Source organism: Diadema antillarum, unplaced genomic scaffold (assembly GCF_040938485.1).
Source record: "Diadema antillarum isolate AM-2024a unplaced genomic scaffold, OU_Dant_1.0 seq00000057_RagTag, whole genome shotgun sequence".
NCBI classification, from domain to species: Eukaryota; Metazoa; Echinodermata; class Echinoidea; order Diadematoida; family Diadematidae; genus Diadema; species Diadema antillarum.
Genome location: NW_027271163.1, coordinates 1,131,394 through 1,151,459, shown reverse-complemented (window position 1 = coordinate 1,151,459; position 20,066 = coordinate 1,131,394). Strand labels below are relative to the sequence as shown.

Genomic DNA, 20,066 nt, shown 5'->3' with positions numbered 1-20,066 from the left:
AAAAGAGAATAAGTCTTAACATTAAAGCTATTCTTCTCTTTCTTCTTTTACATAAAACTTAAAAAGAGCTGTAAATTACAATGCAATGTAGTACTAGTAGTAGAGAGTGTGGATGATTCCACCTTTTATGCACTTGTCAATTGTAGTCCCGGCCCATGGGTACCCGGGGATGGCCGGGACTTGCAACCAAATTGGGCGGGGATTTCAGCATTTTTTTTGCCCGGGTGGGTCGGGAATAGACCGGGCTTTGTAAGGGGAACTTCACTTCATTTGCCCCGGTGGGCCGGGGATGTACCGGGGTGTTGTCGAGGGAAATTCAATAATTTTGCCCCGGTGGGTCGGGAATGGACCGGGCTTTGTCGGGGGAGAGTCACTTATTTTGCCCCGGTGGGTGGGGAATAAACCGGGGCTTGTCGGGGGAAATTCTCTCCAACCAAATGGCAGGGATTTAGGGCGGAAATTTTGGCCGGGATTGAGCCAGATTTTGCTTGAGAGTTGACCATGACTTGTACCATTTCCAGTACGGTAATGTGACCATAAATTATTTCGCTTGACTAGTAATTCCCCGCTATTGAGGACTCGGTAACATTGCCCAAAAGTCGCGTAAACGCATGAATCACGTAAGAAAATAGAGCCTTGATTGCGTGAAACATGCGCGATTTGCGCATTTCATGAATTTTCTGACGTGGAACCTTCGATCGTATTGTCCTCCCAAAAGTTGCGTAATCGCATAAATCACGTAAGAAATTTGGTTTTGCGTGCTTGTCGAGAATTTGACCATTTTCCCTGATTTACGCAATGCAAAATCACCGATGAATTGCGCAAGAACTACGGAAAGATCACGCAAAAATATAGCGCCAATCATACGCAAGTTGTTGTTAGTGATACATTAGTTATTCATCGATCAGTATTTCGTAAGTATTACATGCGCTTATTTGCGTGTTCTTTTAGAGATACATAGGCCTAATATGTACCATCGTACGCCAATATTTTTTTTTCAGTGATTTTCAGTGATACGTAGGTGTTACAAGCGCGAAACATGCGTCATCATTTTTGTCAATAGTCAGTGGAGAGTCGTTGATGAACGCGATAGCGGCAACATTTTCGCGAACGATCGCTGATATTTCACGCATATTTCGCGCATAGTTCGCGTAAGAACCACGCAAACTGCGCAAAAATTACGTAGAACAGCGCGCAATAATGCGTAGACTTTTATACGAAGCCGGAATTGCGTAAAGCGCCGATCCGGCGCACATCGGCTGACAACTATGAATGTTCCACGTTGTAGACAAACTCATGAAATGCGCAAATCGCGCATGTATCGCGTAAATAAGGCTCGAATTTCTTACGTGATTCATGCGTTTACGCGACTTTTGGGCAGTGTGACAGGTCCTCAAAACTCGGTTTCGCGTAAAAGTTTAGGCAGTATTGCACTGTTTTACGTAATTTTGTGTAGTTTGCGTTGTTCTTACGCGAAAAACGCGCGAAATATGCGTGGAAAACTACGCTGTTCTCACGCGAAAAACGCACGAAATATGCGTGGAATATCGGTGATCGTTTGCGAAAATGTTGCCGCTATCACGTTCATGTGCGAATCATGCGCGATTCATACACAATTCATTGTGATAAAGCGCAGATTATGCGTGATTTTCCGTGGACCTCAGTCGTCGCGCACAACCACGAATTCGCCCTATTTGGGGCCTTTGCGTGCCTATGCGCTGAAAGTGCGTGGTTTAGTGATTTTGTGTGTGTGTGTGTGTGTGTGATACGCTGTTATATTTCCGTAGTTCTTGCGCAATTCATCGGTAATTTTCATCGCATAAATCAGCCAAAATTCTCAACAGACAAGCACGCATTAGCACAACCACATTTCTTGCGTGATTCATGCAAACTTACGCGACTTTTGGGCAGTGTGATCGGGCCTTGCTTGAGGGTCGGGACTTGGCCGGGGATTTCTATGCAAATACACCCAGTTTGTCGGGGACTTGGCCGGGGATTTCTGCACAAATATTGCCCGGACTGTCGGGGAATTGGCCGGGGATTTCAACTTCAATTTTGCCCGGCCTGCCGGGGACTTAGCGGGGGATTTCCGTGAAAAATTTGCCCGACCTGTCGGAGACTTGGCCGGGACTTAGCCGGGTGGTGTAACATCCCAAAATTGCAAGTGGGATGCAAGTCCCGGCCATCCCCGGGTACCCAGGGGCCGGGACTACAATTGACAAAAAGTGCATTAGGGGTCCTTCTACAATGCAAGTTCTACGGTGGGACGTTATTGAAAATGGTAGGGGGACCAGGGCAGGGGCTAGCCACTCACCTCTGCTCTCCTCAGCTCACTCCTCAGCTCCGCTCTAACTGACTGTTGAGTGTTATAGAGCTCTCCGAATAATTTTGCGGATTCATGGAAGCAACGTGTATCCCGATCCCGTGTGTTGTGTATCACGGAAAGCGGAGCAATTATGTTTACGGAAATGAATCACACTACCCGCGGAACTGATAGTGGAGGTATGGATGAGTGGGTAATTCGTGAACAAATATTGAACAAAGAAAGTATATTATACATTTTTCATGTCTAAAAAAGATTACTAAAGCATTTTTTATTTTTTATTTAAATATTAGTAAATTAAAAAAAATATAGAACTTTTACTTTTCATTTCAATCATTAATAATCGGCAGGAACTGTAAATGCATTCAAGATGGCAGCTTCCATTGGTGCTCTTACGAAAATATGCCAAGCTTCTGTAAGAATCAAGTGTACCTCTTGTGCTGTATTTTACTGAGTTATGGTGACGTGAATAGTTAATGTTGGTCAGCATACGCATTTCTGACATTTTCTCTTGTCGCTTTTGTACTATTTTCGTAGTCTGTGTCATTGTTTTTGAACTGGTGTCTCATGGTCTCGCACATTCTTGCACATGGAGTGTAGCATTGTAGTCCCAGTAATTCTAATCTATGTATGTACCGGTAGGCATGTTCGCGCGATCGCGATACCCTACTTTGTTAATAGATCTAAATTTAAATTTTACTGAGTGAAGGTTTTACTTGGGTGACCCGCACCTCGTCATAGTTAATGTTTATGCATATTTGAATCACATTTTGTCTCTTAAATTCTATGAAATCCCACTCACATAAATTACAGGAAAAATTCCAATAAAAATTTACTGCAATCAATAGAATCACAAGTTGACAAGTTCACTGAATGTATAAACTGATCGATACCAGAATTTTGCAGCTGTCTTCGCTTCGTCAAATGCGAACAATGCGGAATACAAAGAGGTTCTATATGTATAGAGTAAGCGCTCGCCACTCGGTGCGTACAAATGAAAACGGGGCCAATTGAACAGTGGCACGCGCGCACAAAAGAGGTCGACTACCAGAAGCCTGATCCCGGAAGTGCCTATACGAGCTATAGTAAATACACAAAGTACAGCTTCGAAGATGGGGTTGCGTTGGAAAAATCATTCTAATTTTAAGGAAAATCAATATTTGTCCATATACCTCCGGATTTTATAAGAGATATACATTTTCAACACAGTATACGTGTTTTGATGAAAAAAGGACTTGCTCTAATGTGTCAAATAGATATAGACCAATTCTATGTGCCTTAACATAAAGCCAAAATTGCCAAACAGGCATTCATGCATTCATACTACAAAGATCGCAGAAAGGTACAGTGTATTCCGGGGTACTCTTTGGTATGGGAGTACTGATTTCACATAATGTCACTTAGAAACATCAGACACACATACAACATACACTCCCACACACATATACAACACACACTCCCACACACACCCACAACAAACACCCACACTCACAATAAACACACACACTCACAACAAACATACACACACACACTGTGTTGTGTGTGTGTGTGTGTGTGTGTGTGTGTTGGAATTTGAAAAAAAAAATGTGGTTTGGTGTGTACTTGTGTGTGCGTATGTGTGTGTTTGTTGTGAGTGTGTGTTTGTTGTGGATGTGTGGATGTGTGTCTGATGTTTCTAAGTGACATACATTATGTGAAATCAGTATACTCCCATACCAAAGAGTATACACTGTACCTTTCTGCAATCTTTTATTATGTAGTATGAATGCATGAATGCCTGTTTGGCAATTTTGGCTTAATGTTAAGGCATACATGTATATTGGACACATTGGAGCAAGTCTTTTTTTCATCAAAACATGTATACTGTGTTGAGAATGTATCTCTCCTATAAAATCTGGAGGCATATGGACAAATATTGATTTTCCTTGAAATTAGAATGATTTTTCCAACCCAACCCCATCTTCAAAGCTGTACTTTACGTGTACTACTATAGGCACTTCCGGGTTCAGGCTTCTTGTAGTCGACCTCTTTGAAAATGGCGGCGGGTCGTTCAATTGGCCCTGCTTCTAATATGCGAACGCGCGCTCTATTACATATAGAACCTCTTTGGCGGAATACTAGTTGTGCGCTAAGGAAGGGGCCTGCAACTCGTCACCCGCGCTCCCATAGACAAAGCACGTAAAAGACTTGTGTGGGCGACTGTTCGTGTGATGCTCCCATAGACATGATAGACATACACGTAAAAGATGCATGTGGGTGACCGTGATGAGCCTACTTCAGTCCGGGAAACCCACTCACAAGGACTGCCCCCCCCCCCCCCCCCTGAAGAACACATGAGGCCTCCTGGGGGGGGGGCCTCTAGAAGCCCCCCATTCACTTTTTATTCATCTCACATCTGATGTATAAATTGTTGCAACTTTGCAACAATTAGATATTTTCACTGGTTTTAGAATTTGTGCTAGCCAAAAGTAGGGTTGAATATGTGAAAATTAATATACCGCGAAAATTTCTGTGTTGAGCAAAGTCCATATAAGCCTGGAATGCCTGTGCAGGCAAGTCAAATGAATGTACACTTGTACAGTATGTGTGCTTGTCTGTTATGGGTACTGGTAGTACTAGTTAAAAGTAAGTACAGGGCCCTTGCCCAAATATTCAATCAGCATGCGGGGTAAAAGTCATTTTTATTGCCCTGCTTGTCTTTATACTCTTCTTTACACATTCATGTAGGGCTTGATACAGAGAGCAATATGTACCATGAGTGTACTGCCATGCCGGAAGCTGCAGACATCAGCAGCTTGCCACAAGACTGTAGCAGGGAGGATACGGGTCAGCAAGGGAGAGAAGCCAGTGACATATGAAGAAGTGCATCCACCTCACTACATTGGCGTCAGGAAGAGCTGGAACTCAAAGCATACAGGTAACTACTGAAATACTGTTGAGTTTAAAGGAAAAGTCTTAGGGTGCGTTTGAGCGCTCTAAAATGAACTGAACCAAAGCGTACCGTACCGAACTGTTCCAGACTTTAAGCGTTCGAGCGCTCTGTCGAGAAAGCGTACCTCACGAGTTATTTTTTAGAAAAGGTCACACATTTTTTAGGAAGAATGTCATCCACGTGGCGCTTGAACTACTTACAGCTGTCCCAAACAAAGAGAATGATGTTTTTGTATTGTGACGTATGCGCATGATACGCGCATGCTTTACAGCGAACTTTTGGTACACTTTGGTACGCTTTTGGAGCACATTGAGGAGTGGTCCACTTTTGGCTCAGTACAGTGCGATACATTACACTTTAGGAGCATTCGAGCGCTCCTCTGGCGCGGGTACAGTACGGTACAGTTCGCTTTAGGAGAGGGCTCGAATGCACCCATTGATTCAGTTTAGTATAATTTCCTTGCAGGTAAGTGTAAACTTCCTTGTAAGATTTTTTTTTTTACATTATTTCCATGTCTGAAATTGAAGTGATTGTTTCTTGTTAGAATTCTGGTGGGGAGGAACATTGCACCATCAGGTAATTCATACACTTGTACTTGTGAGTTGTGTAACTCACCTATTAATGATCAAACAGTGACATTCAGTTCATGATAAATCATGCTGAAACAAATATCAAGTAAATTAATTCATTTCCTGTTAAGAATTCCGTATTGCTTGTGCCATAAAAATTGTGTTTGATTTGAGCAATGACATATTACTGCCAGGAACAGTATTGCAGTGCTTGAAATATCCACCAGTGCCAGCCATCAGCAATTTGCTGCCATGCCCCTCCCACTGGCTGGAATGCCCCTTTTAAAATCAGACCGTTCTCAGCCACAGCACTTTATTACTCACTCGTGCCCCTTTCTGTGGATTTGTGCTCCCTCAAAAAAGTGGCCATGACCCAAATGTGATAAAATTTGAGGCCTGATATTATGATCAGTTGTATGGTTTTCATAATTGCAGATGGTATCAATTAGATTTTGTATAATACTTGTAAGAATTAACAACACTCATACATAGCATGCAAAACACATAGTGTATTTGTCTGTATGTTCTCAGTATGATGTCACTCATGGTCTTTACAAGTTTGTGCTTTTTTGTTTTTTATTTTGTGCAGCAAACCTTGAAAGGGAAGTTGGTGCTGCAGAAAGAACTTTGGAGGATCTGTTTATCAAAAAGTTTATCTTTGGGACGTTTCACAATTGCTTGGCAACAGAACTTATCATCAAGCGGAGGGCAAACAAGATCATCCTTTCAGCCATCATGCGTCGCACCCAGTCTCCCCAGAAATATTACTTCTTGATTGGCTACACTGAAGAACTGCTCTCCCACTGGTTTAAGTGCCCAGTGAGAATGGAAGTACAAATTGTAGACGACAAGCCTGTTTATAAATGGATCTGACAAGCCAAGCAATTTGCAAGGGAAATAAACTTTATTTCATCCATCACATTCTATATATGTGATTTGGAGGACTCTTGCCATGGTTGGACAGGGGAATACAGGATTTGTCCGTTATTTCACTGAAAGCATGGATGTCACAAGGACACACGTGAGACAAATAAACTGTTTCAAGCAAACTCTTTAATTGACACAGTTTATACAAGTGCTTCGTTTGGATGCATCTCTAGTGCTGTATGTGTATGTACTTCTTTCACTTGGTGTGTATCAAGTTCATGTATCTCCTACGCTTGAATTGTAATCATGCCAAGACTGAGTATTTGAAACATTGACAAGTTCAGTCAGTATATTGAAGGATTGAAGGTTGAAGGAATTTCTTTTAAAAGAAAAGACAAAATAATGAAAGAGGTCAAAATAAAAGCCTGTAATTTAGATATTCCCTTCTAAAACTACTCGGGACCGGTGCATGTAGTGCCCCAACCCCATATCATCACCTCCACCTATTTGCAGAAAAGGTTGCAATCAATGCCACTATTTATTGGAAACGTGGATTTGGATTTCCCATAGACACTTACCCGAGTGCGCTCAGGACTCGTCCTCAACGGGTTATAAAATCCCCTCACTTTTGATATTATAAATCTAAGTTGATGAAACCTCATCCATTCTGTTTGTTTCATTTTGTGAACATAATGTGAATTTGCACTTTAGTCATTATGACTTTTTATACACACACACACACACACACACACACACAATATATGAGACACAATTTGTCCTGCAGATTTAAACTGATTGTACCAGCTGGCAATGGAAGGGAAAGCCCTGGTTCTGCTCATTATAATGTTTTTTGCAAGAGTGCATTGATTACATTGCAATCGTACCTGTAAGTTGGTTTATTAAATCCAGATCAGAAAATAGGTGAATTTTTTAATAGAATGGTATTGAAACTTGTTAACCCACCTTCGTCTTAGACCTACTATTTACCTGTAATTTATGTTAGCCATAATTTGGGGAGCTTCCAAACAGTAGAAAGGATGACTCGAGTGGTTATATTCAAGGCATTCTCTAATGATGTGTTTAAAGGTGTTAGAAAGGTGCATACCTGTGCTATGACCGCAAACTACATTGCCACTGTCTACAAATCAGACAAGTGTACAGTCACATTCCCACCATATAAATATACATGTATAGTGTCTGGTAGTGATGCAATCTCCATTCTGAACCCTCCCCCCCCCCCCCCCCCCCCCCCCCCCAAAAAAAAAGAGGAGAGAAATAGAGAAGAATTGTGCAAAGTTGTTTTATGATTTCACTGTAAGCAGTTCAAGTGCTTTGGCAAGGTCATGGAAAAAATACTGTTGTGATTCATTGTGACCCCTGTCTAAAGAAAGCTAAAACACTGGAATTATGAGATCTGATTATTAAAATTATTATATTGTCATGATTTCAATTCTGATGAGTACATGTACGTATGGTGCAGTGGGATTAATTCCTGGTCTTCGGAAGAGCTGACTGTTATGAAAAGATTGTATGATTTCAGTATGACTACCTCAGTGTGTGTGGGTGTGCTGATTTATCCTAGTATGGGCCAGCTGTTTAGTTCCCTTCTTACCCTTTTCTTATAGCAGGTTTATGGGAATTTGAATTGATATATACAAATATATATGTGACTGTGAATCACAAATCCAACAAAAAGTCGCACCATTTGATTTTATGTGAGGACTCAAAAAAGGTGAAATGGGTCAACCAAGTCAGTCTTGTAAGTTTTGCATATTTCCTGAAAGAGCTATTCTACTTGTACAGTGAATATCATTCTGAAGTTTTGGATCATTAAATGAATGGGAAAGTGTGTTTTGAGGAGTTTTTCCTACAACCTTTCTTATTGTAGAATAGTTTGATTTACAACGTAAGTGTAGTACATTTATGTCCTAGAGGCCCCTTTTCGTTTCTTAAAAATCCTTCACAGACTCTTTTTTTTTTCAACTCTAATGACTTTTAAAAGCATAATGCTACTGCTTTGAAAGTTGGCATTAATTATGGACAGAATATGTTGATAGAGCATGCTAAGTTTCAGCTTAATCTGATAATCTCTTACTGATATGGTGGTTTACATCCTGTTTTTAGTCTCATTCATCACAAAGCTAGTACGGTTTGGTAAAGATTACGTGCTTGAATAGACACTACTTCAGAGCCTCTGTTCTCAGTTCACACTTTCCAGAGTGTGTGCTTTCTTTCCAATATTAAGATGGGTAAGGATAGCCCATTTTGATTGTGTCATACATCATTTTGAAGCCTAGAGTCTGCTCTTTCCGAATCTGTCCTTAACTAAAAATCCATGTCTGGCAACATTTTGCTGGTTTGTGATTCAGGTTCACATATATATTTTTAATATAAATTGCAGCATGTCTCTATCATACCAGAGTCTCACAAGCTAGTTTTGATACAGCAAAGAAAAGAAAAAAAAAACAAAAAAAAAACAAAAAAAAAAAACAGAGCAAATAGATACTGTGTGTAAGAATGAGAAATTTTGTTTTTGTTATCAGGTAGCTTCTTTTTTATCACTTGATTCTTAAGAAAAAATACATGTATATGAAAACTGGATGCGTGGGCCCCAGATATAAATACATGTAGTTCTAAATTTGACTATCTCTCCATGATTTGAACTAGGTCACTGCACATCATACATGATAATGAATTTCTCTGGACATTCCAGGGGCATCTTTTCTCAACATGAATTTACACATGAAAAAAAAAACAAACAAACAAACAAAGATGGGGGGGGGGGGGGGAGAGGACCTAAGAGCCTTGTGTTTGTACATACACTTGTACATACAATATACATACATGCATGCAAACATACTGCCAGGTGTATACTGTTGATATACATGAGTTTAAGATACATACAACCTGTATGTACTCATCTATACAGACATAGTGTATTTCTAGTGTGTGCATGTTTATGTGTGTTTGTAGTACCAGTAATACCAGGTAAAGTTACCGATATTACATTTCATTTTCAAGAACATTGTTACAGCTTCTTTTGAGCAGCTGAATTAAATTATGATGGCAGGTTTCATCAGCTGTGCATTTTGTGGTTTGACAAAGATACAGAGTGCTGGCAGCTGCCCGACATGAATAAAAAATTACTAGTTTCCATCTCTTTGGGGCAACCATCTGTTCATCGGGCGTTGCATGAGTGGACCAGTAATCTAACATTTAAACTTTTATTTTTCTTGTCATCTTTTCTCACCTTTATCCTCTACTCTTATCTTTTGTTGTTATTTTGGGGCAATTAATCACAATAGTCCAGGGTAGGTCAACACATTTCTGAAGTCCTCACACTCCCTTCTTTTTTCTTTTTCTTTTTCTTTTTCTTTCTTCCTCACCTTCCGGTTTGGGGGAGGAGCACGAGCTCGGGGATCAACAGCAGGCGGCGGCAGGGTTTTACCCTCTCTATCTGGTATAGGGAGGTCAACACACTTTCTGCAATAGTTGCATGCCCCGATAAACTTCATTCAGAAGTTCAATGCAGATAAGTCGCGTGGAAAGGAGGGCAAGCTTGAAATAAATGTGAAACAATCGCACTTTCTGCCAGACATTCGATTTTCGTCCACGCAAGCAGCATGAATTTAATACATGTACTTTGATCATACGGATCCACCCACTCCAAATTTGACCTCTTTGTGAACGGGGCTGCCTTGAACACCATAGTCTTTAGACAAGGTTCTCGAAAGCACCCAGGCCAACCCGGGCAGACGAGCCTGCCCTGCATGCCACGAGCAGCCCACAGGTACAGAGCTAGCAGCTGAGAGCCTCACTCGTCGCGGATCGATCTGCTAGACGTGGAGTGCGCCGCTAATCCCCGCATAGGCGCATACCCGCAGTGGTCTTTGTGTTTATGGTCGTAGGACAGGAAGAGACGGAAGTGATCCCATTGCAGGCTAGCTTGGTTCAGGTGAGATTGAGAAATTTAGTTCCAGGACCTGTAAGAAAGCAAGACTCGGTGATCGAAGTGATAACTCATTGTCCATGATGCCATCCAGTTTGGGCTTTTGTTGAGTTTGAGCTTAGAGACTGTACAGTACTGGTTGAGGTAGGGATTCATGTTTTGAACGTTCCTAAGTGAGATAATGAAAAGCCTCTTATGAAATATGAAAGAGCATGTAATTTTAAGAAGGATTCAACATTTATTTGATGAAAATTGGTTTTCAAATGGCTGAGATTTCCCAAAAAGTGCTAATAATAAAAGGCGACATGCCCCAACTTTATTAGGATCTCTTTGTTTCCCCTTGTTTTTGGATATCTCAGCCATTTCAAAACCGATTTTCATTGAATAAACTTTTGATACCCCTTAGAACTACATGCTCTTTGACATCTCATAGAGTGGTTTCTGAATATCTCGCAAAATGTTAAAAGCTAAATCTACACCTCGACCAGAACTGTACACACCCTTTAATTGTTAAGAAGTTCAGTACGGTGTGGGATATAGAGTCTAGAATTCTAACGCTACACTCGGTCTACAGAACTGAGCAGTTGACACAGATTGCTGTAGTTTATGTATAGATTCTGACTGAGTATGGTAGGTGTTCAACACACCGACCGCGTCCATATCGGCCGACCGCGCACTATAATCGTGATAATGGCATTGCGCGTACAGAAAGAAAATGTACGCATGGGTCTACGCGCAACGGTGTTCGATTCTTCACTGGGCTACGCTACCGAGTAAAATGTAGCGAAAACAACTGAGTATTCCCTCTAAATTACCGAAATTTAGCAAAATCGAATAAGGTTTATCGTGTAACTACATATAACTAGGCCTACCTTTGCTGACTCGTTGTTTGATGTAGAGTATCCTTCCGTAATAAATTTGACGATTTTGACCGCAAAATTGTCACCGCCGCTTGTACGATCGTGCACACACGTTACACATACACATGTACATGACATAAACATTTTGTCGCCCGCTACGACCGTACGAGTTGATGCAGAAACGAGAAATGAATTAGAAAAAAAACCCGCCTCATCTAATTCATTTCAATTACGATGAAAAGTTTCCTATTGAAAATCAATTCAAGTCCTTCAAAAGTAATATCGAAGGATTCAAAATATATTCAAATATTATTGGGGGAAAAATGACGGCTAGAAAAAAAAAAACAGCGGCCTGTCGAAAAAACGCATTTAAGTGCCCTTTATACGTATTGTCAGGGTGGTCGGTTGAAATGAGCAGGGCAACTGAGTGCTGAAAAAATGACACCCCACGCGTTCGAAGCCGCCATCTAAGAGCGCGTACCTCAGATCGCATTTTCAGTGCGCGCTTGTGAATCCGGAGTATTTTCTCCACACGTGAGTAAAATCTCAGGCAAATTGTGAGATTTTTCACGTTTCTATTGATAGAAAAACGTTAGGTGGCCGGTATTATGAACACCCAACCATACATGTATTGTTATTAGCTGCCCTGATGGACTAACTGCGACCAGCCCGAGCGCTGAAAGTGAAAGGAGAGCCCGGGGTTACCCTGACTTTAAATGTTACAATTACATGTAACCCTGTCGCGGGGCGCTGTAACACACTTTACGGTACGTATTTGTCCGTATGGGGTCGCTGCTGCGGTAAAATTACATGTAACATATGCAATGTAGCTGTACAAGACCAAGGGCAAGGCCTACCAATACCGGCTACCCATATGTTTGCCGATGGAGATGGGTTCTTCATTCTCTGACCAACCTCTCAGTCTCGGCTTATCTCGGGTGCTGGCATCCACGCAACAACCTGTGACTCTGTACCTGTGACTAAGTGAATTGTTGGTATTGACTATGGAGTATGATTGCTTCTAACTCCAGGGCGCTCCTTGTGCACAGTTATAATGCTTTGCGTTCGGGCTGGTCGCAGTTAAGATGGCTTAATGTTCCTGAAGTTCTGAACTGTGGGATGAATGAAGGCAGCAATATACCTCTCGTCTAGTGGATGTTGCTGATTGTTTTGTTAATTTTCTCTCTCTCTCATTTCTCTGAGAGAAAGAAAGAATAAACAAAACTAATTAAAATCAGGTCTAGCGTTGTAATGAGTTGATGATTGCATGTTCCTTAAATCCCTATTCATCAACTTTGATACTAACTTTGTTGAAATGGATATGGCTTTGTTATAATAATGTCTGCTACCCTGTGAAACTAATTTATCTATTTGTATTAGTCTGTGCATTGCAACATCAAAATCTTCTTTTCATTTTTTTTTCTCCGTTACCTAAAATCAAGAGTTTAAGCCAAAATATGAAGCTGATCGATTCAGGTGGATTGCGCATTGCAAAGTTTACAGTTTTTTTTTTTTGTTTTGTTTTGTTTTGTTTTTGTCATTCATTCTTTCAAGGGCCCCATCAGCAGCCATGATCAACTTGCGAGATATGACGCTAAATACAATCAACTTCTCAGATGACCACACCAAGCCACTGCCTTTGTATTCCTATGCTGAAATTCCACATTTTATGCAGGGAAACCCATACATCACCCATGGCTACAGAGCTTTTCTGTCCAGTGGGCAATGTGTGAAGAGGTAATCACTCTATGTTTCCATAAACATGTACTTCACAGGAATAGTACAGTTTTGGTTTCCAATTTATACTTTTTGATGATGAGGGATGGTACAGTATTGGTGGAGATGAGAATTGGGCTTTTAGCTTTTTGTGAGATACCAAGAAAACACTTAAATGATAAAGTACAGAGCATACCATTTTAATAGGAATTCAAAGTTTATTTGATGAAAATCGGGTTTGGAATGACTGAAACATCTAAAAACAAAGTCCAACAAAGCGATCGTAATAAAGTGTGGGTCCCACACTTTATTAGAATCGCTCTTTTTTTGATATCTCTGCCATTTCAAAACCAATTTTCATCAAATAAACGTTAAATTCCTCATACAATGTAGAATTACATGCTCTTTCATATTTCATTTCGAGAGGTTTCTCATTATCTCACCAAAAAATGTTAGAAACCTGAAATTACATTGTAGGTCTCAACCAAAACTATACAATCCCTTTAAGATAATGAGAAACCTCTTATGAAATTTGAAAGAGCATAAAGCTAGTTCTAAGAGGAATTTAATGTTAATCTGATGAAGATTGGGTTTGAAATGGTTGGGATATTCAAAACAAAGTGATCATAATTAAAGGGGGGACCCACCTTTCATTAGGATAGCTTTGTTTTACTTTGTTTTTGGATGTCTCGGCCATTTCAAAACTGATTTTCATCATGCATTATAAGCTTTGAGTCCCTCTAGAATAGTATGCCCTTTAACATTTCATAAAGTGGTTTCAAAGTGTCTCACATACTGTTATCCTGTTGAGGACGAGTCCCGAGTATACTCGGGCAAGTGTCTGTGGGAAATGTGTGTTGATAGCAAAATCAGCCCATCCTCAATGGGATAAAAGCTGAATCCTCACCTCAACCGATACTATAACATCTCTGTAATTGACACAAAGTTCCACTTTGTGCATTCATAAGCAGTAAAAGATCATTTGTACCAACAGACATGATGTTTTTCAGATTCACTTGAAATCAGGACATCACATCTGTGATGTAATGATTTTTGATGTTATCCACAGTCATGTTATTCACTGAAATGAATGGTGCTTGCCAGCACTTCCACCTGACAGCAACAGTTTCACTAAAGTATAGAATTTTGCAATATTGATAGGAAAAGATTGTTAAAGTCAATGCAAAATAATGAAGCTGATGCTTCTCAAAGTGTAAATTGATGGACCATTTTGGTCATCCAGTCTATGCAAGTTAATTCTTTGTTTGAACATGACTGCCATAAATTGTTACACTAGTAAAAAAAGGTAATGAGTACCAGTGTCTACATGGGCTGATTATGAACTGGCTTTATATTAACATTGATATATTCTTCTTTGAGATATGTTTCTTTTGCAAAACTTATTGACTAAATTTGTAAGGTGCCTGTGCCCCTAATCATCAAAACAGAAAAGGAGAGAGAGAGAGAGAGAGAGAGAGAGAGAGAGAGGGAGAGAGAGAGAGAGAGATGGAGGGGGAGAGAGAGAGAATGAATATCTTTTGTTTATATGTGTTGTGTTTGTTAGAGGCTGGAAATGATGAGGAGTTATGGTCAGCTGAAATTAGTTTAGTGGCAACTTAACATCCTTCTCATTCTCAACAGACGTTATGTAGTTTAACAATCACATTCATGCCTTATCAATAATAATTCCCCGCATCGCATTACCTGTCATTATCACAAAGTTTATATTTTTTTAGATGTTCCAGTATGTTTTATCACCTCATTATTTGTTTTCTTTCAACTGTTCATTGTGCATAAAATTTGTGTTGCAGCAGGTCTAATTTTGTAGCAGGTGAAATTGAAACTGTGTGTAAGTATTACATAGCAACGCTTTCTCTTTTGTATCGATTTGTGTGGCTCCAGTTTGTGTCGCTGGTCCAATGAGACGCTCAATGTGTGGACCCATATCTTTGGATTCTTCCTCTTTCTTGGGCTTACCATCTACGACAACACTGTCGTGATTCCATACTACCAGGGGTCAACGTTCGATCATGTCATCTACACAGGCTTCTTAGCCTGCTATCAGGTTAGAAATCTGCATTATTTTCATGTGTAGAGTTTGATGCAACATTATTCATACTTGTCCCCCTAATAATGCTGCCATATATACATGTGTACAGAGCTGCCAACAGTTCTGTATCTTGGAGGTGCTGTGAAGATGCTGATACATATATTCTAACTTTTTTGATCAAATATGAAATTCTGCCACAGTGTTTTCTCTGTTTTATGAAAAGATGTGTAGACGTGTAACATCTTCACTACTTGCTCATTGTGCTGATGAAATGTCTGAGGTGTATTGTTCAACATCTCACTTTAGGGTTTTGTGTGCAGAACACTCTGCTAGAAATTTTGGCATTTTAGAGGGCTTTTCAAAAATATTTTGAGCTTCTCTCACTGTTAACATGTTTTAAATATGAGGAAAAAGAGTACAAATTAAGAACAAAATTGATAATCTTTAGTGTGTTTATATTGATATGATTCCCTTTCGCCAGTATCTAATTTTGCATGCTTGGCTTCATGTATATTTTGTAGATAGAATGTTCTTTCATGAAATTAATGTTCTTGCTTGTATGTGGGCTTTTTAAACTCCATTCTATGAATGAGGTAACTACTCTGTAAATGATTAGCTCTGTATTTTATTTTCCCCAAGATTATGTTTGTTTTGTTTTGCATTTTCAAACATTTGAAACCCGCAGTTTGCCATGTTTGCGTCAGCCGGCTACCACCTCTTTTCCGGTGCCAACGAGGATGTGTACAAACGCTGGTTTAGCATCGATCTCGCTGGGATATCCGTTGGAATCCTTGGGTGCTATATTCCAGGCATCTACTATGCATACTGCTGCTTCACAGTAAGTATTCTTGTTCATTTGATTGTGTTTACTCTTTATAGGATCCCTGTCTTCAACATGAGTAACTGTCCAATAAATGTGTTTACCCACAGTAGGACCAGATGGGCATGAACTGCACTTAGAGTCATATGTAGCACATCGTTTATATTGATACTGTAGGTGCATGTATGTCTCAAACAGTATGCAACTCACTCTCAGAGTTTTATTCGCAAGGCTAGTTGTAAATTAATCCTTTGCTTCTTAGATATAATCAATTCCATATAGATTGAATACAGTGTACACATAAGCCTATTTGTGACTGTTAAAGTTAAACAAATATGCATGCATGCATGCATGATGAATTTTGTACACTAAGACAGAATATACAACTAAAGATGTAAGGAACTCTCTTTTCAGATATTCTGCATCAAAGCACTCAAAGGTTGAGGACCTATTTTAACACATACTGTTGATAGACTCACTGCTTTTCTGTTTTGTGATTGTTTTCATTTTAAACAAGCATTGGTATGATATGCTTTGTAGCTTGCAAATATCTCACTTGAAAGTGGCCCTCATATGAAATGACAATAATGTTAATATATCATTCTCTGTCCCCAATGTGGGCATCCTTTGTGTTCATCATCTTTATGCCTATTCATATCCACCAAGGATGCTATCTTTTTGCTGGCATTGATTTGCCTGTTTATTTGTTTGCAAAACAACTCAAAAAAGTGAACAGATTTGGACTACATTTTCTGGAAAAGTTGATAATGACACAAGGAACAGATGATTAAATTCTGGTAGTGATCCGGATAATCATCTTGATCCAAGAATTTTTGTAAATTTTGTGAAGGATTCTTAATCATTGTGAAATAGGGCCATTTTTTAATAACTTTTAAACTAATAATGATATCATTGATAACCAGGTACAATGTTAAAGGTATGTTTTGATGGTCAAGGAATCTAATAATGCAGATGATATGAATGTAGCACTTTCTATAATATAGGGTGGAAATCACGATATCGGCAGAAATGAGCTGCTTGGTGCACTCTCTGAATGCTTTTCTAGTTCATTACCAAATTTGTTTTCATGCTCTGCTGTGCTGGCGAGGTAACCATTCTGTCATATCCCACATTTTCTTCTGCTTGACAACTGGCAATGAGGATTGAATTTCACGTTACAAAAATCTTCAACCGCTTCCTCTTATGTAGTTTTGGAGGGACATCTACTTGATGATCGCAACGGCTCTCATCCTGGTCACGTTCGTCGTTCAGATGCACCCGCGCTTCCTGACGGCACACTGGTACACACGCCGCCTCATGCTCTTTACAGCCATGGTGGGGTTCGGCCTAGCCCCCACCATTCACTGGGTCTACCTGTATGGGGGACTGAACACTCCCATTGTGAAGGTAATGAAATGACTCGGAAAGGCGTACATTTGGCGAGGATTTTGTTCAGTGCATCAATAAAACTTTTTAATTCATTAGTAAGGAAAACTTTAATTAACTGGGAAAGCACAAGCCAAACTTCTTGAGCTTGTACCAACCTTGGTGATATTCTCCATCCCGTGGACCTGTCAAGACTAACGATAGAGGTTGGTTGAAGCTCAAATCAATTTTGGATTACCGGATATTTAAAAGAATAGCAAATGTTCTATATGAAATTGTCTTCTTCCTCAGCTTGAAAGATGAATTCAGGTGGAGATATTTACACAAGCAAGATATTTGATAAGTGGTATATCATGTCCATTACCTATAAATGGCAAAAGCAAAAGTTATGCTTGTTGTTGATGATCAAATGTCATAATTTTATCATGTTTATGATAATGATATGGACATGCTGGAACAGAATTTGTTTATTGCTAAGCAATATTTGCATTTTATTCAAAAGAGAATTTCTCATGTAAATGATTTTATCCCTTACAGTATTTAGTAGTATGTTTAGTAGAATGTTTACAAAGAAAACTGATACCAAATAGCTCTTTTCCAACGGAAACTTTGTAGGCAAGTTCTCTCTTGCACCTTGTACGAGAAATAGAAGTTAGAATATTTCTAGTCATTTTTGATAAAGTGCATAGCTATGATACTATTGTCAATGGAAACTTTATAGTAAACTTTGGAAAGGATACTGCAGCATATCTGAAAGTTAATATTGACAAAGTTACCTTTCTTCTATTTGAACATTTGGCAGGTCATCAGGTCACAAAGTGTGCATCCAAAACATTCCATGATATCTTGCAAAGCAGTGTTAATGTTTCCATTCTCGTGTTTCTAGATGATGCTACCTCGAGTTGTTGTGCTGTATTTACTGGGATTTACAGCCCTGGTTTTCTTTGCCACAAAATTTCCTGAAATCTGCTTTCCAGGTAGGTGAGATGGTAAGGTGTACTCCTAAGATGATTTTCACTTCTGTCAGACAACCTTAGAGTAGTGGAAATAGTAATGTGGTGGATTATTAATGTCTTTTTTCAAACATTGGGCAGCATTAGTGGAAAGGGACATACATTTTCTGTCATTAGACCACAGTGGTTTTATGCCTCTACTTTAGACAATCATTTGATATCCAAACTGAAATAGGGTCAAGAATTGTTGAAGGAGTCATTATCGAGTAACATGAATAAGATGTGAACTTGAAAACCAAACATACATCATAATTTACCTGTCCAAATCGACTGATGTTATGAAAATCTATTCACCAGGCTGTAGTTATTTTGAATGAGTGAACTATAGATTTAGTGTTGTCATGCATGTGCACCTAACTTAGCATACAGGTGACCTCCATTATTAAAGGAAGTCCCTGGGACCAGCATTTTTTTTTTTCATTATATCAAAATTGTTTCATATCCAAACAGTAAAGTACATAAAGTTATATACATGCTGATTATGCAACCAAAATTTTTATAATTCGTTGTATTGAAATTTTCGTTATAACAGTGATCATTATAACAGTCCACCATACCTTGGCCTTTCCCGTAATTGCTGTTTTGTGGGCACATTCACTATACTGTACTTATTTTGCATGGGTTAACTATAGATAAAGTGTTGTCATGCATGTGTACCTGTTATTTTGATTGTGCAGGTAAATTGGATTACATAGGGAGCAGCCATCAGTTGTGGCATATCCTGGTTGTCATAGCGTTTCTATGGTGGCACCAGACTGGGGTCGTCATGATGGAATACACGCACAACTTTGATGTATGCAGTGGGCTAGGCACATAGCCAGGTTTCAACATCAACTCATTGCCGAAAATCCAAGATTTGGACCATTTTGTCTCGCACCCTTATGCAATATAGGATGTTAATGAGCTCCATTTATGACTCCTCGATTTAAAGTGGGCACTCTAACTCTTTTTGTTCAATTCACATCAACCATTTTATTTGTGTGCAACTAATATGATGTGCTTTTAATTTTCACTGGGCATACAATGATGTACTGTCCGTGGAAGTGATTTGGACCATTTTGTCTTGCACCCTTTTGCAATATAGAATGTTAATGAGCTCCATTTATGACTCCTCGATTTAAAGTGGACACTCTAACTCTTTTTGTTCAATTCACATCAACTATTTTATTTGTATGCAACCAATATGATGTGCTGCTAATTTTCAATGGGCATACAATGATGTACTGTCCATGGAAGTGATTTGGACCATTTTGTCTTGCAACCTTTTGCAATATAGAATGTTAATGAGCTCCATTTATGACACCTCGATTTAAAGTGGACACTCTAACTCTTTTTGTTCAATTAACATCAACCATTTTATTTGTATGCAACCAATACAATGTGCTGCTAATTTTCACTGGGCATACAATGATGTACTGTCCATGGAAGTGATTTGGACCATTTTGTCTTGCATCTTTTGCAATATAGAATGTTAATGAGCTCCATTTATGACTCCTCGATTTAAAGCGGATACTCTAACTCTTTTTGTTCAATTTACATCAACCATTTTATTTGTATGCAACCAATATGATGTGCTTGCAA

At 39.4% G+C, this 20,066-nt stretch overlaps 2 protein-coding genes across 2 annotated transcripts; both read left to right on the top strand.

Moving 5' to 3' along the window:
- The first annotated feature begins 5,077 nt into the window (after positions 1-5,077).
- LOC139725729 (small ribosomal subunit protein uS3m-like) lies at positions 5,078-10,531 on the top strand. The gene is made up of 3 exons (XM_071636813.1): positions 5,078-5,240; positions 6,414-6,643; positions 10,403-10,531. Exons 1-3 carry the CDS (start codon positions 5,078-5,080, stop codon positions 10,529-10,531), a joined length of 522 nt encoding a protein of 173 aa, XP_071492914.1.
- Positions 10,532-10,604: 73 nt separating this feature from the next.
- Positions 10,605-19,751, top strand: LOC139725721 (progestin and adipoQ receptor family member 3-like). The gene is made up of 7 exons (XM_071636804.1): positions 10,605-10,646; positions 13,055-13,237; positions 15,119-15,281; positions 15,952-16,104; positions 17,296-17,493; positions 18,359-18,449; positions 19,163-19,751. Exons 2-7 carry the CDS (start codon positions 13,071-13,073, stop codon positions 19,300-19,302), a joined length of 912 nt encoding a protein of 303 aa, XP_071492905.1. The 5' UTR covers positions 10,605-10,646; positions 13,055-13,070; the 3' UTR covers positions 19,303-19,751.
- Positions 19,752-20,066: the final 315 nt, after the last annotated feature.